At 45.2% G+C, this 26,493-nt stretch overlaps 1 protein-coding gene across 6 annotated transcripts; it reads right to left on the reverse strand.

Moving 5' to 3' along the window:
• Positions 1-379: 379 nt before the first annotated feature.
• On the reverse strand, positions 380-26,493 carry Timeless (timeless circadian regulator). Of its 6 annotated transcripts, XM_087192150.1 has the most exons (31): positions 17,965-18,170; positions 16,378-16,535; positions 15,953-16,106; positions 15,608-15,722; positions 15,454-15,516; positions 15,080-15,181; positions 14,476-14,631; positions 14,102-14,235; positions 13,819-13,906; positions 13,344-13,520; positions 12,734-12,951; positions 12,402-12,505; positions 12,088-12,257; positions 9,053-9,187; positions 8,802-8,953; positions 8,077-8,174; positions 7,672-7,792; positions 7,365-7,566; positions 6,993-7,138; positions 6,403-6,488; positions 6,198-6,312; positions 6,026-6,108; positions 5,657-5,799; positions 5,292-5,460; positions 5,148-5,216; positions 4,909-5,027; positions 2,958-3,192; positions 2,722-2,826; positions 2,509-2,600; positions 745-774; positions 380-543 (listed from the first exon to the last, which is right to left on the reverse strand). In XM_087192150.1, exons 1-29 carry the CDS (start codon positions 18,132-18,134, stop codon positions 2,527-2,529), a joined length of 3,861 nt encoding a protein of 1,286 aa, XP_087048276.1. In that variant the 5' UTR covers positions 18,135-18,170; the 3' UTR covers positions 380-543; positions 745-774; positions 2,509-2,526. The 6 variants fall into 6 exon arrangements, with proteins under 6 accessions (XP_087048276.1, XP_004861353.1, XP_004861350.1 ...); XM_004861296.4 differs by lacking the exons at positions 380-543; positions 745-774; positions 17,965-18,170 and adding an exon at positions 26,410-26,493 and having other exon boundaries at positions 1,717-2,600; positions 16,378-16,512; XM_004861293.4 differs by lacking the exons at positions 380-543; positions 745-774; positions 17,965-18,170 and adding an exon at positions 26,410-26,493 and having other exon boundaries at positions 1,717-2,600.

Below are 26,493 nucleotides of genomic sequence, written 5' to 3' on the forward strand. Positions count from 1 at the left end.
TGTATACTATAAACCCTAATTCAAAGCCCGGTGTGGTGGTGCATACCTATAATCTCAACCCTTGGAAGGCTGAAGCAGGAGGATTGCTGCAAGTTCAAGGCCAGCCTTGGCAACAGAGTAAATTCTAGACGATTTAGCAAGATCTGGTTTCTAAACTACAAAGGGATGGGGGGATGAAGAATGTAGCTCAGTGTGAAGCTCTTAGGTTCAAAGTGCATTGCGGGGCGGGGGGGGGGGACGGAAGTGGGTTGTATCATCAAGGGCATGTTTTTCAATCATACTTTGTATACCACATCATTACACAGTACCCCATTATTATGTATAATTTTTGTTTTTATGGATCAGTTAAAAAACTTTAAAAACCTAGGGCCGGGCTGGGGTTATACCTCAGTGGTAAAGTACATGTTTAGCATACACAAAGCCCTAGGTTTAGTCCCCAGCACCAAATCCTCCCCACTTCACAAAGAGGCAAAAAATGGGGCCAGGGATTTAGCTCAGTGGTTCCACCGTCTGCCTTGCAAGAGGAAGGACCAAGTTTGATCCCTGGTAACAAAAACAAAAAAAAAACCAGAGTCAAAAACACAAAAAAACCCTGATTACATCAATAATTGTATTAAGTTTAAATAGTCTAAACACTCAAATTAAAAGCTTTTATCCAAATTGGATTTAACAATCCAACTACATGGTTTCTACAAGAAACTCACTTTAAAGGCTAGGAATATAGCTCAGTGGTAGAGTACTTACAGGAGGTCTTGGGTTTGATCTCCACTATTGCTGAAAATGAAAAGAAAAAGCTGTACCATGGTAGCACTAATCAAGAGAAAGCTGGGCCGGGGTTTAGCTCCATGGTTTCACTGACTGCTGCACAAGCCCAAGGACCCGACCGAGTTCGATCTCCAGTACCAAAAAAAAAAAGAGAAAGCTGAAATGACTTTATTAATATCCAAAGAGTTGATTTAAGGACAAAGGATATGATAATGAATTATGTCATTAAGACAGTGAGAAAAGGATTGAAATACTGTGGGGTTTTTTTTGGGGGGGGTACTGGGGATCGAACTCAGGACCTTGTGCTTGTGAGACAAGCGCGGTGCCACTGAGCTAAATCTCCAGCCCTGTGAAATATACATTTTCATTCCACTTCCTGACATATACCTCCTAAAGTCCTTGGAATCTGGGGAATGATGGGAGTTCTAATGAGATGACTGGTGGCTGGGGACCTCCATACAGTCTCAGGATGGGGCCTGGTTGCCACGGGAACCAACCACATGATCAGAAAATTGGAACTTTCAGTCCCATTTCCACCCTTGACTTCCCAAAAGGGAGACAGGCTGAAGGCTGAAGTTTGAACTGATAAACCAATGGCCAATGATTTAATCAGTCATGCTTATGTTATGAAGCTTCCATAAAAAGTTTTTTTTTTTGAGACAGTGTCTTGTTTTGTAGTTCAGACTGGCCTTGAACTCACTATGTAGCCCAGGCTGGCCTTAAACTCAAAGTGATCCTCCTGTCTCAGCCTCCACAGTGCTGGAATTATAGGTGTGGAGCACAACACCCAGCAACTTGAAGGTTCTTGAAGATAGAACAGTTTTCTGTAGTGAAACAAGAAAAGAGAGGGCTGGTGGTCTCTTTTAACCATATTTTAAAGTTCTTCCAAAACCACAGCAGGTGGATGGTTGGGGAACTTAGATTGGCAAGTGAAACTGAGGTCAGCAACTGTTAATTTTACATGTTTAATTTAACACCAAACAGAAAGCAAATACATTCATCATCTGACAAATATTCCATCTTAACTCTACCTCAACTCCAGGAACTGGGCTCAATCTGATAACTAGGGGATGATCACTGGAAACAAAAATAGGAAGAAGGAAACCAAAGTGCCTTCTAAAAACAGTGCAAAACTCTGATGCATTATGGTAAAGCCCCTCATCTAGTGTTGATGGTAAAGCCCCCATCTCTAGCAGAAAAGTCGACAGGGGCAGACCAACGAAGGAAACTGGGGGTATCGCTGAGTGGTAGAATGCTTGTCTAGCGTGCAAGCCCTGGTTCAATCCCCAGTACCACAAAACAAACAAACCAATCAACTGACCAAGGAAGGGGTCCAGGGTACCTTCTATGTTTTACTCCCTCCTCTTATTTGCTAAGAGGGTGTAGTAACCAAAAAAAGAAAAAAAGGTTCCTAGAAAAGAAGTCAGAAGTCAGTTTCCAGAGCGCTTCTGGAGCATAATGATAAAATTGGGGAAAGATGGCCTGGGGATGTAGCTCAGTGGTAGAGTACTTATCTAGCATGCGGGAGGTCCTGTGTTCAATCCCAGCACCACCAATACAAAACAAAACTGAGAGAAACAGGACTGACTGCAAAAGGTCCCTCCAACACTGGTGATTAAAAATTCCTGGGCCCTTAATCTATAGAAGAGCCCAGAACCCTACTGTATGCATTCCACTAAGAATAGATCTGGGTCCTCCCAACTCTGACTTAAATTTACCATGTAAAATCAAATCTATCTCTACCCCTAGGTCTGTGGCTCTTCAGTCGTTCTCATCTTCATCCTCAATCTGATACCGCTTCTTCTTTTGGATTACTGGAGCTCCTAGGTCTGATGCTGTGGGAACAGTAGGGATGAGAGAGAATATCTGACTATGGTAAGGGAAACAGATGATAGTTTGTCTTCAGAATGAAGGCAGAGATTAGAAGAAAAAGCAGATCACAATCAGACTCACTACCTTTGCTTCTGCCCTCATCTCCCTCCTCCTCCTCCTCACTGTCCAGCAGTTTTCGCTTCTTAGGCACCATCTTCAGCTGCTCTTTCCCACCAGCAGTTTCTTCCTCTAAAGTAAGTAGAAGAGGCACAAAATTGGGGAACCTGGCCTGCATATTCTCAAAGTATCTTCTCATCCCTCCAAACCTCCACTATGGCTGGCACAAATAAGTCATCAATAGGTGAGCAGTCATACTTTACCTTCCGGGGATGCTAGTCCTGCTTTCTTTTTACGAGCTAGCAAGAGGGCCCTGAGGGCTTCTGCCTGATTCTCTTGCTGGTCCTCCTCACTAGGTTCTTGCTCTCTGGGGATGCTCAGCTCTAACTCTGGCTGTAGCTTCTCCTCTTCTTCCTCCTCCTTTGAATGACTCAAAGAAGCTGCCACTCTGCGGAGCTGGGTGGGGCTCAGCTTGGCTGGGATTCGCCAGAAGGTTTCCTACAGGGGCAAAGCAATTGAAAATGACAGCAAAGGGGTCAGGCATGGTGTGCCCATCCATAATCTCAGCACTCTAGGAGGCTATGGGAGGAGGATCATAAATTCAATCCCAGCCAGGGCAACTAGCATAACTCTGTCTCAAAATAAAAAATAAAAAAGGCCTGGGGATGTAGTTTGGTGTGAAGGCCCTGGGTTCAATCCCCAGTATTGCCACCCTCTCCAAAAAAAAAAAAAAGAGAGGGAGAGAAAGAAAATGACAGCAAAGGGAAAGAACCACCCTCTATTCACAATTTTTATATTTTTCGTTGGCTATGACCCCACATTACTGAAGATCCACAAGGGTTGTGAATTCTACTTCTTGTTTATCTATAATATATAACCACTGTCTAGCACAGTGTCTACTACATTAAGAGGTTCCCAGCTGGGAATTTAGCTCAGTGGTTCTGCCGCCTGGCTCCAAAGTGCAAGAACCTGAGGTTGATCCCTGGTACAAAAAAAAAAAAAAGTTCCCAGTAAATACAGCTGTTAACTAAACAAATGAATGGATCTGGTGATCTAAAGTTAAGCCACATATGATCTTTGTTCTCAAGGAACTCATAATCTAACAAGAGAAAGAATGAATGGGCAGTAACACCGTTGGATTAAGGCTACATCAAAGGAATAAATGAAGGGGCCAGACCAAGGCTTTGGCCGTGGAACTTGCACATGTGTATTTTTTTCTTTTTTTGGTACCTGGAAGTACATGTGTATTTCTGTCCTTCCTCTGTTGCTTTTGGTTTTTGGTACCAGGGATAGAATTCGAGACCTTGTGCTGTGAGGCAGGCAGCGGAACCACTGAGCTAAATTCCCAGCGATATTGTTTTTTTGAAAAATGCTTTTTTTGAGATAGATTCTAAGTAGTCCAGGTTGGCCTTGAACTCACTGTGTAGCCCAAGTTATCCTTGGACTTGTGATCCGCCTGCCTCAGCCTCTGGAATGCTGGGATTACAGGTATACCAAAGGATTACTTTTATTTCAGGGTTAACCTTCCCTCTCTGAGGAAATGACAACTGAGCTGACTCTTGGGCGGAGGTTCAGCAGGAAGATGAGTGAGGTGCAAGCATGCGTGTGTTCATGCGTGCATGTGCAAGTGCACGGGTGTACTTATTGCTTCACTAGTATGGGTGGAGCTTTCGAAAAGAGGACTTGGCACAGTTATTGTTTACAGCCTACTATGTGAAGGATAACTGCTCAGGTGTAAAGTAGGTGTGTGGTAGGATGGCCAACAGTCCATAAAGGTTGGCATGCCATCTGATTGTGGACCACAAGTGCTTTAGATGAGCTAGTGATCTCATGAAAAATACTTTAGAAAGACGTATGGGGAGTGCAGTGGGAGGGGAGATAAGATTTTTCAAAAGATAAATCTAGGGCCGGGGATTTAGCTCAGTGGTTCCGGCACCTGCCTCCCAAGCCCAAGGTTGCGAGTTCGATCCCAGGTACCAAAAAAAAAAACCAAAAAAACACATCTAGGGGGCAGTATAGAACATGGATTTGGGGGAAAGGGAGATTGCAGAGAGGAAGACTAGCAGGACAGCTGCTGTAGGGCTCTGGATCTGAAATGACAAGATAACAGTGAGGAGGACAGAGGACAGAGGACAATACGGAGATAGCAAGTTCAATAGCGGTGAGGCGATCTGGACCAATTTGCCTTGGCTGACACTCTAACCAGGGACGTGCCTGTGCAGAGGCAGGGGGCCGAATCCCTAGCTTGAGCAACAGCTGCTGAAACCGTTCATTTTCCATTGCTTCCTCATTTTCTTCAGTCAATGGCACCAATGGAACTGCCTGGGAGCAACCTAGAAGAGGCCAACAGTCACATGGTAAAGATGTGAGAAAGAACTGGCCCTCCATCCTACAAGCCAGTCCAGTGGACTCCAGAACTCCAGTCCTCTGAAACCATCATTCTCCCCACTCACCATCCTCTTCTCGGTCATCTGCTGCTCGAATCAGGCAGTTTTGGAGCCACAGCAGGGGGGCAGAAAAGCCTGAGGGAAAAGGGGAAACATATTTGGTTCAAACTCCCATCCCAACCCTCCATCTCTCTCAACCGACGTCCTCACCTTCCTGATGCAGGCCTTGACCAAAGTTTTCAGCTGAGAGAACTGAGCTACTGTGGGCTTGTTCTGGTTCCAAGGACTCCTCTTTCTCTTCCTCTTCACTCTCTTCCTCTGGCAAGTTTTCCTCTTCTGGATCTTGCCAAAAATCTTTCAGAAACTCATCTCCATCCGGCTGCAATTTATTGGGTGGTGGGAAGATGAAAAGGAGGTAACATGAGGAATGTGGTGGAGTCTGCTGGCTGCTGACCACCCCCTCTGGAGGGACCTCCTCAGAATAGCCTGAGGCAGGAGAGATCTGGGTGGGCTGCTCCTAAGAGCACTTCAGGGGGAATGGGACCAGGCCAGCAGAGCCAGGCTGAGACTGTTACCATGCTGGAGGGTGCCAACTTCTTCTTCCGTTTCTTGTACAGCTCCCGCCGCTCAGCCACCAGCCCCAGAGCCAGCAGTTTATCCACTACTCGAGCCCGTGAGCGTTTGGCTGTGATATTCTTCATGATATGACCAAGGACATCTATGGAGAGGAATTGTGTGAATACCCAAGAGCAACTAGAGAAAGGGATTGGTAAAGGAAATTCAGGTCTCTGGAGAGATGCTAGCTCAACCTACCCCAAATGATACAAATATAGCAAGTGGACAGAAAGGATGGGATAAGCTTTTCCTGGAAATAAGAGGAAGGGGATAAAGAAGCAGACAGCTTGGCTCTCATCTCAGCTATTCTGAGCTTCCACCTCACTTACCATCTGAGTTCTGGAACTCCTCAAAAAGCCGCTGCAGTTCTAGCTCCTGGTCTTCTGTCCACAATATGATATGGGTCCCTTTCCTGTTGAGGGAGGTGTTGGTAGAAGAGGAGGTCCAAGGAGTGAACTGAAGATTCCCCATCCCCATTCCCTCCAAAACAGAAGCCTCTACCTTTGGAAGTCCTTGACACTGTCAGCCAGTCCCAGCTGTACCAGATGGCAGATGACCTGCTTGCGTGTTCGAGCAGTACTCAGGCGTGCCAGGATGGCTTCTACCACATCTTGATCTGCGGTGGAGAGGAACTGAAGCAGTAAAGAGGAGTCTGGGAGCTCAGGCTCCTCTCCTCATAAAGTCCTCGGCTCTCAAGGACTCACACCTTCCACATCCTTATGGGTGAGGTACAGTTCCTGAAGCTGGGCATCCTCTTCTGGGCTCCATGCAGCGGCTCGGCAACCAGAAGACCTGAACAGTGAAAGGGAAAGCAGTGTATGTAGGCTGTCAGCTCAAAGAGAGCAGACCAAAGGCCATCTGTGATCAGTTCAGAAAGGAACAAGAAAAGTGAGATAGATAATTCATTAGTTACAGAGTCAGTTACAGGACTGCAGTGTTATGGGAAACAGAGAAGCTGAAATACTACAGGAAAGGGACAAACATTTCTGTGAATCCTTATGGTTTCCCAGCACATTACCAGAGAGGGCACACACAAACTCAGGGGGTGGGTTACCCCACTCCCACCAACCACCTCTAACTCTGGTAACAGAGAAGGAAACTGGAGTAGACAGGAGACTTAGGCTATAGTTCCTGTTCCTCTGTTGGGGAAACTTAGGTAAGCATTTCACCTCCTGGGCCTGTTTCTCACCGGTGAAAGGGAAAGAAACACTACATCAGATGATCTGCAAGCCCTTCCAGCTCTCACCCTTTGACTCTCAGTTGCCCTCAGCCCATCCTTCCCCATCCCCAGCTCACCCGCCATCCAGGGAGCCATAGCCCTCAGTCATCTCTCGAACTACAGCTGTGTTCTTCCAGAACAGCAGCTCCACAAAGGCTTTTTCATTGACTGTGGCCAATGCAAAGAACTTGGCGAGGATGTATTTGGCGAAAGTCACGAGCTCCTACAAGGAAGGAAGGCTGCTATGACACGTCAGCCCAAACAGGTACAAAAGGCTCCGGGTCTTTTCTTTCTACCTGTTCCCAGCTGCCCTCTGCCCAGACACTCTCTTCTGCTCTTCCTCAGGCAGCTCCCTCAACTTGCCTGCCAGCCATGTTCTCATCTCCCAGCCTTGACACCTCCCAAAGATCATCCCCAGCCCCCAGCCCCATTCCCAGGTAGCCTCTCACTTTGTAGGCTCCCGCAGCAGGGTCACTAAGCAGACGATTGAAAAGGAAGAAGACTGAGAGCTGGAAAAGCAGGGCTTCCATTTTGAGGTCATGGGCCAGCCGGTGTAGCATCTTGACCACACAGTGGTTAGTATGGGCGCTGTTCTGCCGGTAGCTCCGCAGCAGCAGCACATAGGCTCGAACAATGGTTGAGCATGCAAAGCTGCACCAAAACGGGAAAGGAGAGGAGGTCAGCATCACAAAAACACTATTCATCCTCACAGCTCCACAATCACCACCCTGGGACCAACTCAGGCTTAGTGCACACCGTTTCAGGTAGTCCAGAAAGTTAAACTCTTTCTCCGACACCTGCACAACTTGCAACTCCTCTTCTTTCTCCTCCTCCTCCTCTTCTTCTTCTGCACCTCCTTCCTCTGTTCCCTGCACCCCTATACAAAGACTGACGATTAGCCAGGCATGGTTGGCACACACTTGTAACCTCAGCACTCTGAGAGGGCGAGGCAGGAGGATCTCAAATTTGAATCCAACCTGGAACTTAGTGAGACCCTCTCTCAAAATTAAAAAAGGGCTGAGGATGTAGCTTAGGGTAAAAGCCCTTGGTACAATCCCAGTACTGTGGGGGGAAAAAAAAAACATTGAGAACTACTGGGTCTCTATTACACTGGTGCTGGAACACAGTTGAAACAAGAGAGATGCAAAGAAATAGACTCACGAGGAAGTGGAGCAGAGAGGATCTGTTTCAGCAGCTGCATCTCCTCCTCAGGGGAAATGTCTGGAAAGCCAAATACAGCACCTTCTGGCCACACTTCCCTGGAGGACAGAGAAAAAGGCTTTAACTACAGGAAATAGGAATTGTAATTAGAATTGGGAGAAGGAACTTAGATATATTTCATTTGTCATTCAGAAAGAGAATCCAAACTGTCACTACAGGATGAAACAGGCTCCAGGGAAAGTTTTCCTCATAAGCCACACTGCAGTGAAAATCATGTAAGAACAAAGCTCAAACAATCTAAATGTTGACACGGAGTTCAGCAAATGTATGTATGTATACAGTGGTGTCTGAAATTTATTAACAATTACAGAAATGTAAGTGATGAGAAATGATGCTTGAGATATACTGAGAAGTTAAAAAAAATACTATGAGTCAGCACATGCACTTTCCATTTTTGTAAAAGGAGGTGTGTGTGTGTACATCTATAGATAACAGGCTCTGGAAGATTACTCATCAAAATGGTAATGATGATTATCTTTGGCTAGTAGAATTATCTGTGCTAATATTTCTCAAAAACAAACCCAAAAACTCCAACAAGCCAATCAAAGCTCCCAGAAGTCAGTGCTCAGTCCTGGGTCCCAGGGACTTCTCTCTGCTGAAGACTGAGAACCTGTACCGAAGTGAAGGCTCCCAAGGCCTGGAAGGGTGCTGGGCACAGTTCTCACCGGGCGGATCTCAGGAGAGTCAGAGCCTGCAGAGCCTGGCCAGCCAGGAGACAGTCTTGGATCCTCACCATGGCTTCCACCCGCTGTTCCTCTATTGGCATCTCTGAGGCAGCATCAAAGGGAACCATGGAGTCTACACTGAGCTCAGGATCCTAGAGATGGATAAGGCTATAGGAGCAGAGGCAAAGAGAGCCAAGATTGTCTACCCATATCAGTAGCCCCCAAAAGCTGGAGTTTTTGCAACCACCTACCTGGACACAGCACTGCAGCCGTTCAGCCAGGTCTGGCCACAAAGCCTCCAGCTCCTCTGGACTATATGGGACATTACCAGAAGCTACAGTCTGGTTGGGAATCTTTTTCTTCTTCTTTCTCTTTTTTTGTTTGTTCTGCAGGGAAAAAGAACTGTATGAGGATGGCAAGAGAGCTAAGGAAGTCTTCTCCCCTCAATGTTGTTGCTGTGATAAAACTAGTTAAGCAGCCATTTACAAAGTGCCCATATGTGCTGCTCACAGGCAGTGGGAAGCAATGAACAGTGTATTTCTTTGCCCCTAAAAAGCTTGCACTCTAGTTGGAGACACAAGTAAGTCAAAAGGAAATTACATTACAGCATGTAAGAGCAATGTGAATAAGCATAAATACCCTGCCATTTAAAATATCTGTTTCTTAGAGTAAGAGTTTGCTAAAAGTGGCAATATCTTAAGAAGTCTATGGGATCAACAAATTTGGTATGAGAATCAAATAAGATACATGAAAAGACTCTGTAAAAGGCAAAATATTTTCTTGAAAATCAAGAGCAAGGCTGGTGATGCACGTCTCTAATCCCACCACTAGGGAGGCTGAAGCAGGAGGACTGCTATGAGTTTGAGCCCAGCCTGGACTACACAGTGAGACCCTGTCTCAAAAAACCAAAACACAACAAAAGCAAAAGGTAAATCAACCCCCTACTCCTCCTCCCACCAGTCACAGCTCCAAACCAGTCTTTTGTCTGGGTGCTCAAAACTCAAATAGGATGGCTGGATGGGGAGCCCTTGGGGTTCATGCTCTGTTGAGAAACTTATGGTCAAACACACCCATCGGAGGAGCATGAGGCTTGGAGTCTAGTGATTGGGACTCGAGTACAGTAGTATCTCGGTTCACAAACTTAATTCTTTCCATGATTCTGGTCACAAACTGAACTGGACGAGAACAGAATCAAATTCAATGGTTAGGTTCAATGTTGACCTTGTGGGAAAATAATGATTTCCTTCTCATCCAATTCGGTTTAAGACCAGAATCATGGAAAGAATGAAGTTCATGAACCAAGGTACCACTGATGCTAGCCATTTACTAACAAGGTTCTGGGTATGTTGTTTGTTCACTTTATGCAGTTGTCCTAACACTGTAGTGGGGTTTACATGAAAACTTTAGCACTGTGTTGATACACAGAAAACCGTGAATAAATGCCTATTATTATTGACAATATCATACAGCCCTGAGTGTAAAAATACCTTTTAACAAAATCTGAGTATTGCTGCCTCTTTCAAGTCCAGTTCAGATAGAATTTAATTTAATTTAATTTTACTTTATTTTTTGAGACAAGGTCTCTATGCAGTTCACGCTGGCTTTGAACTCACTATGTAGCTCAGGCTAGCCTCAAACTCATGGCAATCCTCCTGCCTCAGCCTCCTGAGTGCTGGGATTACAGATGTGCACCACATCTGGCCAGACAGAATTTTTTTTTTTTTGGTACCGGGGATCAAACTCGAGTCCTTGCACTTGCACAGCAGGCGGTGAAACCACTGAGCTAAATCCCCGGCCCCAGACAGAATTTTAAGCTGCAGCAACTAGAATTATAGGAAGGTTCTGGGACAAAATTTATTTTTACAAAGCAGAGTCCCTTTGTCTCCAGAATACAAATTTCTTGGAAAGTTCTTTTTGTTGTAGGCTTTTTTTTTTTTTTCTTTTTGGTACCAGGGATTGAACTTGGGTCCTTGCACTTGTGCAGCAGGCAGCGAAACCACTGAGCTAAATCCCCGACCTTTTTTTTTTAAACAGGGTCTCACTATGTAGTTTAAACTGGCTTTGGTCTCACTATGTAGCCCAGGCTGCCCTCAAACTTGCAGTGATCCTCCTGCCTCAGCCTCCCAAGTGCTGGGATTATAGGGATGTGCCACCATGCCCAGCCTTGTAGGCTTTTCATTTATTTCATTTCAGACTCAGGGGTAGATATTTTTTCCCCCAGTACTGGGGATTGAATCCAGGACCTTCATACTGAGCTACATTTCCAGCCCTTTTTTTACTTCTGAGACAAGGTCTGGTGAAGTTGCTAAGGTACATGTTATAATTCCTATTTAGGGATCTAGAGAGACTGACACAAGCATCTTGAGTTTATTCTGATAGTAACTAGTATAGGACTGGATCTTCGTCTTCCTAACTTTCAACAAAGGCTCTACCCATCTCCCCACAATGCTTTTGAAGTATAACCAGGAAACATGAGAGTATAATTGCTGTTATGCTGTGGATCTGGAATGTCTCCCAAAGGCTCAGGTATTAAAGACTTTGTTCCCAATGCAGCAATTTTCAGAGGTTGGACTTTTGGGAAGTGACTGGATCACAAGGGCTGTGATCTCATCAATGGATTAATCCATTGATGGATTCGTGATTGAATGGACTATTGAGAGGTGGTAGAAAACTGTAGGAGGTGGGGCCTGGTTGGAGGAAGTAAGTCATGGACAGTGTGCCCTGGACAGGTATATCTTGTTCCTGGCATGGGCAGTGCGCCCTGGACAGGTATATCTTGTTCCTGGCATGCTCCCCTCTCCTAGTTACCATGAGGTAAGCAGCTCTGGTCCACCCGAGCCCTTCTGCCATGATGCTATGCCTCACCACAGGCACAAAAACAACACAGCCAAGCAATCATGGACTGGATCCTCTGAAACTGTAAGCCAAAATAAAATTTTCCTCTGTTGTTTTTCTCATTTTGTCACAGCAACAGAAAGCTGACTAATTACTAAACTCTAAAATTATGAATCTCTAAAAGTTTATGTGCTTAGCACACAGTAGGTATTCAATAAATGTTTCCTGAATGAATGAAGATATTTATGGCACATCAGGGATGAACTTAATGGGAGAAGGAAACTGGAAAACTCACACCAGCAGCACCACAAACCTCTTGCCTTCTTAGTTCACAGGAGTATCTATCTATTAATAGTACTAACTATCCACTTAAGCTACCTGGTAAAGGAGGAGAAAAAGCCCTCTGTCCTTCACCCAACAGCACTTTCAACATCCCAGAACTGCACAGTACCTGGACCATCAGGTTCCCACGGCTCCGACAAAACCGTTCCAACATCTTGAGGAAGAGGTGGGTGGTTTCCACCAGGTCACGAAGGAAAGAGTGAGGCTGGCATCTCTCATCAAACTTTCGGAAGAGTGTCAAGAACAGTTCTCGGTACTCCATCATATAGAAAATGTTGTCTAAGAAGGGGAAAGAAAAAGGAATAGAAGGACTTGTCTGAAAAGCTTGGAAAAAAAGGAGAAATGAGTGAAATTGGGACTAAGAAGAATGAAATTCTAGTGGAGATGGGAAGGCTGGGATCAGGGACTCAGCCAGGGCCTCACTTTTGATGATGCGGCTGCTCTCCCTCACAGCCTCATCTGGGGACATCTCCATCTCGTTCACTGTGGCCAGCAGCTCCTGATAGGCCTTTAGAGCCAGGTGCATCCTATGAGTTGAAGCCAGGAAATGAAATGGGGGACAATTTAGGGCACTGGCTAATGGAAACGTTACTCCTCAACAAGTGTCACCAGAAACAAATGACCCCATCAATCCTTACTCCCCAGCCTGATTCCTTCAACCTTGAATCAAGAAAAAAGTACCATCCAAAATTCAGGTATTTAGACTCCCAGTCTGGCCTGGATGCCCCCTGCGACCTTAATAACCATCCCCTCACCGGCATGCCCAGGATCTGGCTTCCTTGCGATCTGTTAGCATCATCTCATAGTAGTTGGTGAGGTTCTGCTCAATGAAGTGGAATGAACGGACACTGAGTGTTTCAGAAACCAAGCCTGGCTGAAAGCAGGCAGCTCGGTTGAAAGCCATGAAGAAAGCCAAGGCCCACATATAGTAAGTCTCATCGTGTTGCTGAGCTTTCTCACGAAGCAGGTGATCCTAATGTCCAAAATTAAAGAAAAAAATGACTATCACGATCTCAGGGTTCCCAATTTCCTCCTGTCCTATGATGGGGAGAAGACTAGACATCACTGTAATATTCTGTAGGATCCATAATTTCCAATTTTCTCTTGTTCTCCTTAGGTCTATCTGGATTGCCCTCCTTTTCCTCTGGGGTCACTTCTCTGGAATCCTTTTTTCTCATACTAACTACCCACCCTCTCCTGGCATCTTCACCATCTTGGAGCCCTACTGCTTCTTTGCCCATAATTCAGCCTCAGCCTCCCATGGGCTCCAACCTAGGTTGCTCTTTTTACCCAGCACTAGCCTGTTACTTCTCTGGTCACCACCCTATGCCATCCCCGATTGTCTCTGTCTTCCCAAGTTCTCACCTTCACTGCGCCCATGAGCCGGTTATAACAGTTCTCCAGGAACTCAGAGCAGAAGTCTCTGAGGAAAAGCCTCACGTTAAGGGCTGAGCGACGCTGAGTGGACAGCTCCTGGGTGGCTTGGCGACGTTTAGGCACCCTTCGGGGCTGCTTCCCCAAATCTGAACTGTAGTTTTGGAGCTGAGGGTGCAGGTTGGGGGGTTAGACTTACTCCTAACCCACCACCTTCCCCCTGCACCTGTTGCCACATCTCTGGCATTACAATTTCCTCAGAAAAAACTCTCAGAAAGTTCACTGCCTCTGGTACTAAATAAAGACATGAGTGAAGACAATGTGGCTAACACTAGAGACTCCGCTTCTTTTTCCTGCCATCACTAACTTTCTAAACCTAAGAACAGAGATGCTCTGAGCCCAGGGATGGTGACCCGTCTCAGGCCCTACAGCTCCAGTGTTCCTCCCCAGATGTGCAAATACTCACATTGTGAAGGCCTTTGTGAAAGATGAGGTCCCTTTCCCCTATGGATTTCAACCCCTGGACAATGTAAGAGCCCCCAAATCGAGAATGCCTGCAGGGGAGAAAAGTCCAAAGTGATTCCTCAATCATATGGAAGCTTTAGCCCACTTTCTTTCACCAGGAACTCAGAGGGAGTTCAAGATTTAAAATGTTATCCAGTCTCCACTGTCTTAGAATTGGTCCCAAGTGTTTGGCATTCCCTGCTGCAGGACGGACACAGCCAGAGAGCGTGCTCTCTGCCACACACCTGTTGCCTCGCTGGAGGGCTCTCGCCTTCTTTTCTGCCATCTCCTGCTGGCGTAGCATCTCCAGTTCTGCCACATCTGTGCTCCGCTCCTGAGCTAAGCGTCCCTGCCCTACTCTTGCCAGCTGCTCAGAGTTCTAGATTTGTAACAAGGAGGGGAGAGTCAGAAGGATAGTCACTCCTAATCCTTATTTCACTCCTACTGGGGACAGAGTGAACAAAACAAGACTTTGATGGGACCCTGAACTGAAGACAAGGACACTCTACTCATCACCCACCTTCCCCAGATAATTCAGCCATTGTTACAAGACCAAGTCTGGCTGTGTAGCAGAAAAGTACATGGATGGAGGGACTGGGGCCACAGCCCAGGGTCTCACCTGGTCACGAAACATAAGGGAGATAATTTCTAGCACATGCAAGCTCCACTGCTGCTCGGCAGGCGAGCTGGCCAGAAAGAGGAGCAGGTCATCCAGGCCACTGAGGTGAATCGCCCAGAGAAGCTGGTCATGGACACTGGCGTCATCATCGATCCTCTGAGCAGTCGGTGGTGAGGGGAGAAAAGGAGCGCACTCAGTTCCACAGCCCTGTTTTGAAGTTCTCCAACTCATCCTGGCCAAGGCTCATGCCCCAGACTGGTTACAAGATAGCAAAGCCTAACAAGGACAGTTCAACTGAGCATGGTGGCAGACACCTATAAAATAGCACTGGAGAGGGTGAGGCAGGAGGATCAATGTGAGTTCCAGGGCCGGGGATTTAGCTCAGTAGTTCCTCCACCTGCCTCACAAGCACAAGGTCCCCAGTTCGTTCCCCAGTACCAAAAAAAAAAAGTGTACTAATATGAGTTCCAGGCCAGCCTGGGCTACAAAGTGAGTTCAAGGTCAGTCTGCGCTATCTCAAAAAGCAGAAAAAAGAAAAGAAAAGAAAAAAAGGGGACAATTTAACCTAACTCAGCATAAGAATTCTTATGACCCAAGACCATACCTTCTCCTGATCAAGGTCAGCTGGAACATGGAGAATGTTTCTGACCAGCAGCAGGATCCGCTCAATCAGCAGGTTGTCTTCCTCTTGTCGTTCTTCCCAGCCCTGGTCAGAAAGAGAAGAGGCAGAGGGAGAGAATCCTTGTGGAAGGCAGGCAGTATCTACCCAGGCTGGAGGACTGAAGTGCAGAAGAGAATTACAATTAAAATTAAAAGAAAAGGACGAGTTCAAGCAGTCCTGAGGCAGCGAGAGACTATAGCCTGGACTACCATATCTCTAAGGACTGGACTCTATCTCTAGATCCAGCACTTCCTCCTCAACTCAGGACAGGTGCAAAGTGTTAACTGTGCCACAGGCTCTTGTAGGACGAAACTCACCAGCTGCAGCAGCTCATACAAGGTTTCACTTAGGACCCCAAAAGTCTTCTCACTGGCGAAGGCCTATGAAACAGGAAATGGCTCTTACATAGCATCCATCCACTTCCCCTCACTGCCCAAACTCTACCCCAGGGACTCAAAAGCAAGGCCTCACCTCCTTGTAGGCCTGCAGATAAGCAAGCACCTGTAGAAAGTGGTGCCGCATGCTGGGCTCCTTAGGTACACTGCCAAAACACAGCAAGGCTGGTTGTGTCAAGTTCACCATCAGTCTGGGGAAACAACAAAGGAGGGAGATGTAAGGTTTTCTTGCCAGGCACAAACACCAAATGCTATCGGCACAAACACAAATGCTGGCATTAGGGCCGGGGATGTAGCTCAGTGGCACTGTGCCTGCCTGGCGAGCACAAGGTCCTGAGTTCAATTCCCAGTACCAAAAAAAAAAAGACTGGTAACTATCAAATGTTGGCATGTGGTAAAAATCAAAAAGCTGGGAATGAACCTGATGACAGCATCAAAGAGAGGCTTGTCCTGGCGGTGCTGCGTAAGGATGGGTAGAAGGTCACTCTGCAGGATCTGGGCTGCTCCCAGCTGCTGCCGCACATCTCGAGTCTCATCCTCATGCCTCAAGTAGCGGATCAAATCCTTCACACTCTCTTCAGAGAAAGAACAAAACATGAAAAAAATAAAAAGAAAGAAAGAACAAAACATGTACATGAAATCCTGGAAGAAGCTCCACCCAAGTCCACATGCTTTTTTTTTTTGGTACCGGGGATTGAACTCGGGACCTTGTGCTGGCGAGGCAGGTAGCGGCACCACTGAGCTAAATCCCCGGCCCCATGCTTTTTATACCTAGAGTTTGAGAAATTTGACAGACCTCTTCAATTCCACCAAGATTTTTACCTGATTCTTCAAAAAAGTACTCACCTAAGCAATCTGGTTCCTTGTGGTAAGTGTCTCCCTCCAAGTACCCAAGGGCACTACATGTGGCTAGAAGTTCACAGTTCATCATGTACAAGTCCATACACCAGAGGACCAGCCAGCAGAGAAAGAAGATGGAGACTGTGGAGACAAAATGATGAGACCTGCAGAGACAGGGAAAGATGTATACAGAGGCCACTCTGTGAAAAGGTGAGAGGAACAGGACAAGGTGCTAATGCTCAAAATATTCTGAGCAAGATCGTCAAATGCTTCACTTGAGTCAGAACCCAAATTGCTCCTGCCAATGCCAGGAAAAGCCTTTTTTTTTTCTTTTTCCCCCTCCCCTTTCTTTCAATATACTTAGACTAGGCAAGTACTGTACCACCTAGTAACACCCCCACCCACCCAGACTTCTACTTACATACTTTTTTTTTTTTTTTTTTTGCACCAAGGATTGAAATCGGGACTTTGCGCTTGTGAGGCAGGCGGAGAAACCACTGAGCTAAGCCCCCGGCTCTTAGACTTCTACTTATAAAATCAAAGAGGTTCCAGCCTATGAATTAAAACACATTCTCATATTCTAACCTGGGTCTGAACATGTAGAAACAGCCTGTTTCAGAGTAAAAACAACCACCTGGTAGAAAGAATGGTTGGCTAGAAAAGAGCATAAACTCTGAAACTTTCACCCTTAGGGAGCGCTGTAGCCTTGGGAGGGAGGCAGAAGCTGACCACTCCCTCCAAATGGTCATACCCAGTGCCTTCTTCCTTCAGTGGCTCTTCCACACAGTCACAGCTGATGTTGAACCACAGGAATTAAAAGTACAGCTCCAACCACACAATGATTATATTTAAGATCTGACACACGTTAGAATCCCTGGGGCTTTTAAGGAATTGATGTGGAGATAAAGCTTCTTCACTCTCCTGTCAAAGTTACTCTTTGTTTTTTTGGTACCGGGAATCAAACTCAGGACCTTGTGCTTTCGAGGCAGGCGGTGGAACCACTGAGCTAAATCCCCAGCCCTCCCAAAGTTACTCTTAACCCTTGGTAATCTCAGTGGAAATCAGAATGGGAAGGAAAGGAGTAATAGGTACTAATAAACTCCCTGTCACTCTCCAGAAGAACCATCTTTTTTCTGAAGCATATCCCTTTTTATTCAGATTCCTAAGCCTTGTCAGGTAACCAAGTAGGGACACACCCAGAATCCTGAACATCTCAGAAGTTGACGCTGATAGTGCAAATGCACACAAATACATTATATTCTTTACTCTGCTCCTGGGGAAAATCTGGAATGTTCATCAATTCCACCCCAGGCACCTTCAGCTGCTCTCCTCCTTGCCTTTAGTGGGATCCTCTAAAAAGACCTTTCCTGGCTCCCACACCTACCTCCAGACCTTCACTCCACTTGTGTTTCTCTGCAGGAAATGGACACTGAGTCTCTAAAGCACTAAGGTTTAATGCCTGTTGTTATCTCCCTGCATTTATGTAACTGTTCTACTTCTTCGTGTTGCCTGCTATCCCTCCACCCCCACCCAGTACTAACCTACTTTCTGACTGCTCAGCCCAGCAATACAAGGAGCTGGTAAAACACTCACTGAGTGACCAGCAGCTGAAAGGAGACTTCTTTTTTGCTGTACTTTCTCGGCTCTGCAGACCCTGAGATGTAGATTCTGGTGAAAAGGTTCAGAGTAGGAGATCCTTGACTCTCCTCAAAGATGCATCCAGCTTTTTCAGAGGTCACCAGTGTACATGTACACACACTCATACACACACAGGCACACCCAAACTGAAGGGTTTCCCTGTCTACTGTCCAAGTGGAAGCTAAAAAAAAAAAAGAGCAAAGCTGGAGATGTAGCTCAGTGGTGAAGTCCTTGCTTACCTAGCATGTGTGATGCTCTGGGTTCAATCCTCAGTACTACAAAACAAACAAACTAAGCAGCTGTAAAAAATTCAAGTTAAAAAAAAAAGTCAACACATTCTCCTCAAAATAAGGCAGGCATCACACTGTGGCATGGAAAGTGTGAAATGACAGTCTTCTAACAGCAGAGACAAACAGTAACCTCACAGTCCTTCCAGTCACCCTCCCCGTTTATTTTGGTCCTTCACAGTAGACCTGTTTAAATCAGGATGCAATACTTTGTAAAAATGGTCCCAGCAGAGCATTCAAACTTCTGCCTTTACCACACCACTTTACTGAAATGAAAAAATAACACAGGTAGTAACAGTCACCATTCCTAGTTACCAAACTAATAGGTGGAGGGAAAAGGGAAAAGATAGGAAAGAAGGAGTGTTGGCAGGTGGCAGAAGGCAAGAGATTATGTAAGAGAGCCAGGACTTCCGGGTCTAATCTGCTGCAGTTCTGAGCAAAACAACAGGCAACATAGAGGAAGAAATGGGTCAGATCACCTATTTTCCAGGCCAACCCTCCCCACATCCCTACGCCTCCATCTCTTGCAGCCTTGGTCCATTCACTGGGTCTGGGATAAAAGAGCTTCCTTTCTGGGATTTAGCTCGGTGGCACTGCACCTGCCTCACATGTGCTAGGTCCTGAGTTTGATCCCTGGTACCGCAAAAAAAACAAAACAGGAAAGGTCGCCATTGCCATTGTGGTGGCCCCAGATTTTCTTTGCCATCTCATAGGAATACTTTCCTAGAGAATTAATGGGGCAGAGAGTCTGCCTATCTGAGAATTAATTCACTGTTTCTACCCACTGAGACACAGAAGCCTTTTCCCTTTCTTCAAGACCTACAGTCTCTTAGTCTTCTTCTCCAGGTCCTTCATCTTTGTGGCTTTTCTTTTATCTCATGTATGAGTTTTGTAATTTTTTTTTTCCAGTACCAGGGATCAAACTCAGGACCTTGTGCTTGCTAGGCAAGTGGGGCACCACTGAGCTACATCCCTGGCCCTTCATGTGTGAGTTTTGAAATAGTCCAGAGTCTTATATTTCTGTTAACTTCAAGGTTCATCCTGGTGCATAGACAAGAGAGTGGGGTCTCATTATAGATAGCCCACCAAATCCTTTCCTCCCACCGAGGGAAAATGAGAAACCATGTGTGCCATTTCCAGGCACCAAGGACCAAACAGATATACACAAGCCTATAATTTCTCGTTTTAGTCACAGCACTTCATCCTACTTCCTGAGTTTTCTGCTTTGAAAGTAATTCCCCTATGCTGCTTCTTTTCACCCACAACACAGGTGAAACAGAAAAGGAATGACTCTGGCTGGCCAAAGGATATACAGAAAAGAAAGAAAGAAATTTTCTGTTTAGTGATAAACTCCTGGACAGTTTTTTGTTTTGTTTTATTTACTTTTGTTTTTAAATACAGACTGGTGTAAGGCAGTGGTTCTAAAACTTCTGAATTTCATGAAAAGTTTTTTGGGGGAGTGGTGGTACTTGGAATCAATTCAGGGCCTTGCACACACTAGGTAAGCCCTACGCCTTAGTTAAATTCCCAGCCCTATAACATAGGAATTCCTTAAAAAAAAGAAAACCACACATACCTTGTATATTGCTGGTAGAACTATACAGTGGTACAGATGCTACACAACACAGTTTAGTAGTTCCTCAAGCTATTGAACATAAGCACATTACTCAGCAATACATAGGTGTATATTGTTCATTAGCAACAAAACCTTCAGCAGCCCCCTCCTCCAAGTAACCTTGAGCAGCATTACTAAGCAGTCATAGATAATGCACTAACACTGACCAACAGCATGAGACAAAAATAAACTTTTCTTTTAGTGTGGAAAGGCCTTTCTGTGAGATCAAAGTAAATCATCTTGTCAATTTTCACCTTTTGATGCACAACTTTAGATATAATGCAGATTTCCTGGTGTGGTACAGGCCTATAATTCCAGCATGTGGGAGGCTGAGGCAGGAGGACTGATGCAAGTCTGAGGCTGGCCTGGGCTACATAGTGACCTGAACTACATAGTGAGACCTTGCCTCAAAAAACCAGAATAACAACAACAACAACAACAATAGCTACAATGCAGGTACTCCTGGGAGATTAACAAGGAACTAAACACTTCCGGAAAAGGCATTTATGAGGTATCTAACTAACTCAGACCCTTTCCCATGTCTTCAATCCCTTATAAATGCCTCAGTCTCTCACTCTGATGGGGTGATTCCTCTCTTGGAAACTCACCTGCTGTCCCTTTTGATAGTGTACTCTATCTAAATAAATTCCTGTCTTTACTTTCTTTTTTTTTGGTACCGGGGATTGAACTTGGGACCATGAGCTTGCAAGGCAGGCGCCAGAACCACTGAGCTAAACCCCCGGCCCCTTTACTTTCGTATTGGTAAATTATTTTACTGCCTTCATCATTGTCCTCTGCAATGTGCCCTTGCACAGCACATACTATAAAATTTCTATATACTGTTGTAAACACCACTGCACAATTACTATATACTGCTTTCACTATTTTTAAACCAAAAAGACTTATGGACAAAATAACATAGTCATGACACAGAGACCACTATAGGAACAAACTCCTGGGCCCTAACCTTTTACTCATAAAGAGCATGATTTGTGTTTTCTTCTGAGGCAGTCAGAGATTTAAACCATGACTCTCACTTGGACCTACAAATGCCCAATAGGTTAAGTAAAAGCAGAACAAAGCCTGACCTTCATTTTGTGAAACTTTAGGTCAAATCCTTTTCAGCTCTGCACGTAGACATGTTAGTCATTTAATATGTCTGTTAGCTCTAAATCTACCTGGTCTACCTCACTGCCTTTCAAGACCAACGACACCTACTCCCAGAAGTCTCTATTGGCCTAAATGGACAGTCTCCTTGGATTTGTGCAGAGCCTCACACAACTGGAAATGTTGCTCAGGTCATAAGGGCTCCTCCCACGGTACCAATATGTCTTTCCAGTCACGAGGATTCCTCTCATGGAAACTACAGCGCCCTGTAAGTAACTAGGATTCAACCTGAGCTTATAATGGGATGCTGGCCCAATTCAGTGACTAAGAACTGGCCTCCTGGTTCTGTGGTGGGCCAGGAGGATCCCCTTCATCAGAGGGGCCTCTCTAACTCCTCAAGCTGGAGTTCTTGCCTATTTTTTTCTCAGCTGTTTTTTTTCCTGACACCAGGAATCGAACTCAGGGCCTTGCACTTACCAGGCAGACACTGTGCCCCTGGGCTACATCCTCAGCTGCTTACTTTTTTTCTTACTCTTCTTAGTTAAATGCCAGCCTGATCTTTGTCAGCTGCTCAAGCTAAAGTCCCTTACCATTTTTCTTACTTTCCAATTAAAGTTTTTTCCTGTAAATTCAGGCTTTAGTTTTAATTTTTATTCTACTAAAGCATAGACCACTGATAAAAGTCTCAGGATAAAGTATAGAACTTTAGGACATTAATAAAAAAAGAGAAGGGCTGAGGATTTAGTTTAGTGGCACTGTGCCTGCCTTGCAAGTGCAAGGTCCTAAATTCAATCCCCGTACCAAATAAATAAATAAATAAATAAATAAAATTTAAAAAATTAAAGTAAGAGACAGTATAACCTCTAAGTAAGTGATATGGGAGAAAAATCAACTAGGGCTCTTTTCAGCTGAAAGTGACAAAGGATGTTTTGTAAGTAAAAGCGGTTAGAATTGGGCTTATAAATTATAAAGTCTGCAGCACAGGATTCAGGCAGTGGGGAAGAGGAGGGTGATTCACGTGACACCCCAGAGCAAAGCAAAAGGAGAGCCGCTGTGGATACAGCAGTCTTAACAGGAAATCAAGGGAAATGGGGTTAAAACCCAGCTTATGAAAAAATCTTGCCTTTATCCATCCATTCAAGAATTCAGAACATAAACCAGGCAGCCAAAGAAAATTTCTGAGCTGGGAAACAAGATGAGCACACTGGCAGTGCACGAATCCCTCAATCTTATCACTGTATTATCAGTTCAGCAACTCTTCTGCATGGTCTTGACTCTTTCGCTGCATATACTCTGCAACCATCAGTGCTCAGATCAGTGCAACCACCTGCTTTCCAGACTCTTTGACCCTAACCTAGACTCAGATTTGCTGGAGAAAACCAAACCACCTTGGGTAAAGATACAGTACAACTAGGCCGGGGATTTAGCTCAGGTGCCGCACCTGCCTCAAAAGTGCAAGGTCCTGAGTTCGATTCCTAGTACTGCTAAAAAAAAAAAAAGATATAGTACAACAAATGTGTAGCCTCCAACCTGAGCAGAGCCTCGCCTAGTTCACTTCCTCTTCTCTTCCCCAGGGAGCAGCTGTTTCTAACTTCCCCCATTATTCTCAAACCCCTTTACCGCGCTGCTTCCCACACCTCTCAGCTGGTGTCTCTGCCCCTTTCCTCTTGAGAGCAATTCAGTGACGAAACATGGATTCTCACAACTCCCTCCACTGAAGACTAAAAATATACATTTTCAAATGTGCACCTGTTTGCTTCTAATCTAAGCCCTCTGTAATCTTTTTTTTTTGGAGACAGGGTCTCACTATGTTGCCTAGGCTGGTCTTGAACTCAGAGATCCTCCTGACTCAGCCTAAGTGCTGGGACTACAGGTGTGCACCACCAGCTGTTTGTAATCTTTTTTTTGTAATCTTGATTAATTACTTCCTGTCCCTTGGTTGTTTCTCATTTATTTCCAACTTTCCCTTTATACCATCCCCATCTCCATATACTATGAGTTGCTCAACACATGTTAAAAGAGAAAAAAAAAATCCAACATGAAATAAAACTTTCTCTTGTCTTGCATTGGCTATTCCTCCTGTTCCCCTTAAATGCTGATGTTCCCTTGCCCCGCATCTTTAGTCTTCTTCTCATTACACTCTACACAGTCTCCTTGAGCAAGCCATCTACTCTCCCACTTTAACCATCATCCAAGCCAGCAAATCTGTATCTTGGGTCCTTCTGAACTCCCAAGGTACCAATCCCACTTGTTAAACTGAGCAATGAAGAATATCCTTCATCTCACACACAATATGAGCAAAACTGAACTCACTGTCCCTCTAAGTTTGTCTCTACTTTTGTTTTGGATCTCTCAAGCACTGATACATCTAAGTTGTTCAATCAGAAGAAACCTAGGAGTCATCTTAGATATGTCCATCTCCCTTAATGTCCTTAAACTCATCTGCCTCTTCTATCCCCACTGCTAACCGCCTTAGTTCAGGTCTTGAGTGTTTTGGTTAGATTATTCAACTGTTTCCTAATCTCCTTCCCTCTCCAATCTTGTTCCTTTAAATCTAGCCACAATATAGTTACCTGCTTTGGCCATACAAGCGCCCTGTGTAAAGCACTTCAAATGAGATGTAGCTATAGTTCAGTGGTAGAGCATGTAGTTAGCAGTTATGAGGCCTTGGGTTCAACCCAATACCAACCAAATAAAAACCTTAAGTGGATACATAAGAAATTTCAGCTGGATGTGGTAATGCAAGTCTGTAGTCCTACCTATTCAAGGAGGCTAAGGTAGGAGGACTCCTTGAGCCCAGGAGTTTAAAGGCAATCTTTGTAAGAGAAAGAGATGCTGTCTCAAAAAAAAAAAAAAAAAAGAAAGAAAAGAAAGAAATGCCATAGTGATGCCTCTGGAGAGAACTGGGGACTTGGGGACTTGAGGGCAAAAAAATACTTATCTTCCACTTTGATACTATTTGAATTGTTTGCCATTAATGTACAATACCACACAAAATCAAAGTTTGATGCCCCCCCAACACCCACAATACAAAATCCTTTATGATCTGCCTACTGTTATCTTTCAAGCTTGCTCAAACCACTTCTGTCCAGAATGCCCTTCTCTCATCTACCTAGAGTCTATGGTCTCCTTTAGACTGATTGCCTGAGAATAAGAATTTTTTTTATATAGATCTTTGAATTTTGTTTCTTTTTTTTTTTTTTTGGTACCAGGGTCGAACTCGGGTCCTTGTGCTTGCGCAGCAGGCGGCGAAACCACTGAGCTAAATCCCTGGCCCAGATCTTTGAATTTTGAAAGCCTGGTTACTGGATAAAATTTCTAGCAGGCAGCGCTTGGGCAGTTTTTTTTTTTTGGTACTGGGAAACTCAGGACCTTGCACTTGCTAGGTAGGCTCGGCACCACTGAGCTACATCCCTGGCCCTTGGGCAAAGTGTTTTGAAAATGCCCCTCGGATGATTCTAAATGCAATCCCCTGTTAATACTTGTACTAAAATATAAACTTCTCAAGCTCAGGAATCATCGTAACCAGCATAATGTAGGTGCTCAATAAATGCATGACCAAACTGGAGGAGACAAGTCTAATGGTTGAGGGAGAGGCTGGGGCTGGAGATTTAGAGGTGGCAGGGTATGCGTGCAAATGAAGAGCAAGAGGAATAAGAGTCAGGGAGAACTTGTTTATCATCCTGTCACTGTAACTGCAGAAGTCTCATTTATATGTTTTTACTACTACATTGTGAATTCCTCAAGGACAGAAACTTTGTCCTACTCATCTCTGTACACTTGGCACTGAGCTTAGTGTGTGGTATACAGGAGGAGCTCTATAACTTTTTATTAAATGTTGAGTGTCAATGATAATAGAGGAGGGTTCAATATTTCAGGGCTACAAAAGAGAAAGTGATCAGCTTGGCCTAGGAGGACCGATAAATTTAATTTTAGAGTGACCATTAAACACAGTCCTCAAAGACAAGTTCATCTAGCAAACAAATGACAAGAACTTCTAAGCAGGCTGGATATGGTGGCCGAAGCCTGTAATCCCAGCTGTCAGGAGACTGAGGCACGATTACCACAAGAGACTGGCCAGGGCTACCTATTGAGTTCAAGGTCAGCCTAAACTATTTAGCAAGACCCCGTCTCAAAAACACAAAAACAAACAAAAGAAGAACTTCCAAGTAGAAGTAATAAAAGGACCTCAGATACTGAGATATGAAAAAGCACAAAGGAAACACATCCTTTTCCTGAGGCTGAGATTTAAGTGGAAAAGATGAGAAAAAAAATCAGGGATTTTGAGACTTAAAGGGTCAGGGCCAGACTTGTGAAAGGCCACAGTTGTCCACCTAAGAAGTCTGACTTTGTGTGGCCAAAATGGAGGGGTTTTTTGGGTTTGTTTTTTTTTTGTGTGCCGGGGATTGAACTCGGGACCTTGCGCTTTTTTTTTTTTGTACTGGGGATCGAACTCAGGACATTGTGCTTGCGAGGCAGGTGGCAAAATGGAGTTTAAAAAATTTTTTTAATTATTATTTTTTTAATTAAATATTAATTATTTATTTGTACAGGAGATCGATCTCAGGACCTTGCGCTTGCGAGGCAGGCGGCGGCACTACTGGGCTAATTTTTTTTAAGGGATGCTTTTATTTATTTTTTTCCCCTTGTAGTGCTGGGGATCAAAGGTGGGGGCTTTACGCACGCTAGGCAAGGCTCTACCACTGAGCTATATCCTCGCCAAAATGGAGTTTTAAAGTTAACATAAAACAGTCGGCTTAACTTTTTTAAAAGTACCAAAAGCAGAGTAAAGAACTGAGACTCTGGGCATGGTGGCGCACGCCTGTAACGCCAGCACTCTGGAGGCTGAGGCAGGAGGGTCGCCGTGAATTCTAGGCCAGCCTAGGCTACACAGTGAGCTCAAGGCCAACCTGCACTACAAAGTGAGACCCTGTCTCAAAAAACAAACAAACAAAAAGAACTGAGACTCAAGATCTACCTGACAAACCCGAAGGGTGGCATGTGTTCTATAAAAACCCAAAATTTAAATCAAGCGGCCTGTGAATTCTGACCCCTGATATCCACAAGCTGCACATCTGTGGGTTTGGTTTTTTTTTCCAGATCTGAACTGAATGGGCAGCTGCGAAGTGGAAATCCCTCGGAACTGCCTGCTGTACTTTTGAGGGTCCTAGTCCCCAGCCTTCACAGGTGCGCACAGCGGGTCCGCCAGGACCAAGCAGCCACCGCACCCGGAACGGCGCTGCGCATACGCGTGCAGAGCGCCGCCCCGCCCCCCTGCCTTTCAACCAGGGGGAGGGAACGCGTGCTCCACGCGACTCACGCTATCTCCCGTAGTTCCGGGGGACATGAGTTCACCCACATCCCTGTGACCACACTCTCTCATCCACTCACCGCGGGTGCTCCGGAGCCCCACGGAGCCAGCAACCCTCAGGCGCAGCTCTACAGCTGTTCCCGCCACCGGCTCGGAGGAACCAC

This window comes from Heterocephalus glaber, unplaced genomic scaffold, assembly GCF_053883595.1.
Source record: "Heterocephalus glaber isolate CG9 unplaced genomic scaffold, H.glaber_assembly_v1.0 deba00001569, whole genome shotgun sequence".
Classification (NCBI taxonomy): Eukaryota; Metazoa; Chordata; class Mammalia; order Rodentia; family Bathyergidae; genus Heterocephalus; species Heterocephalus glaber.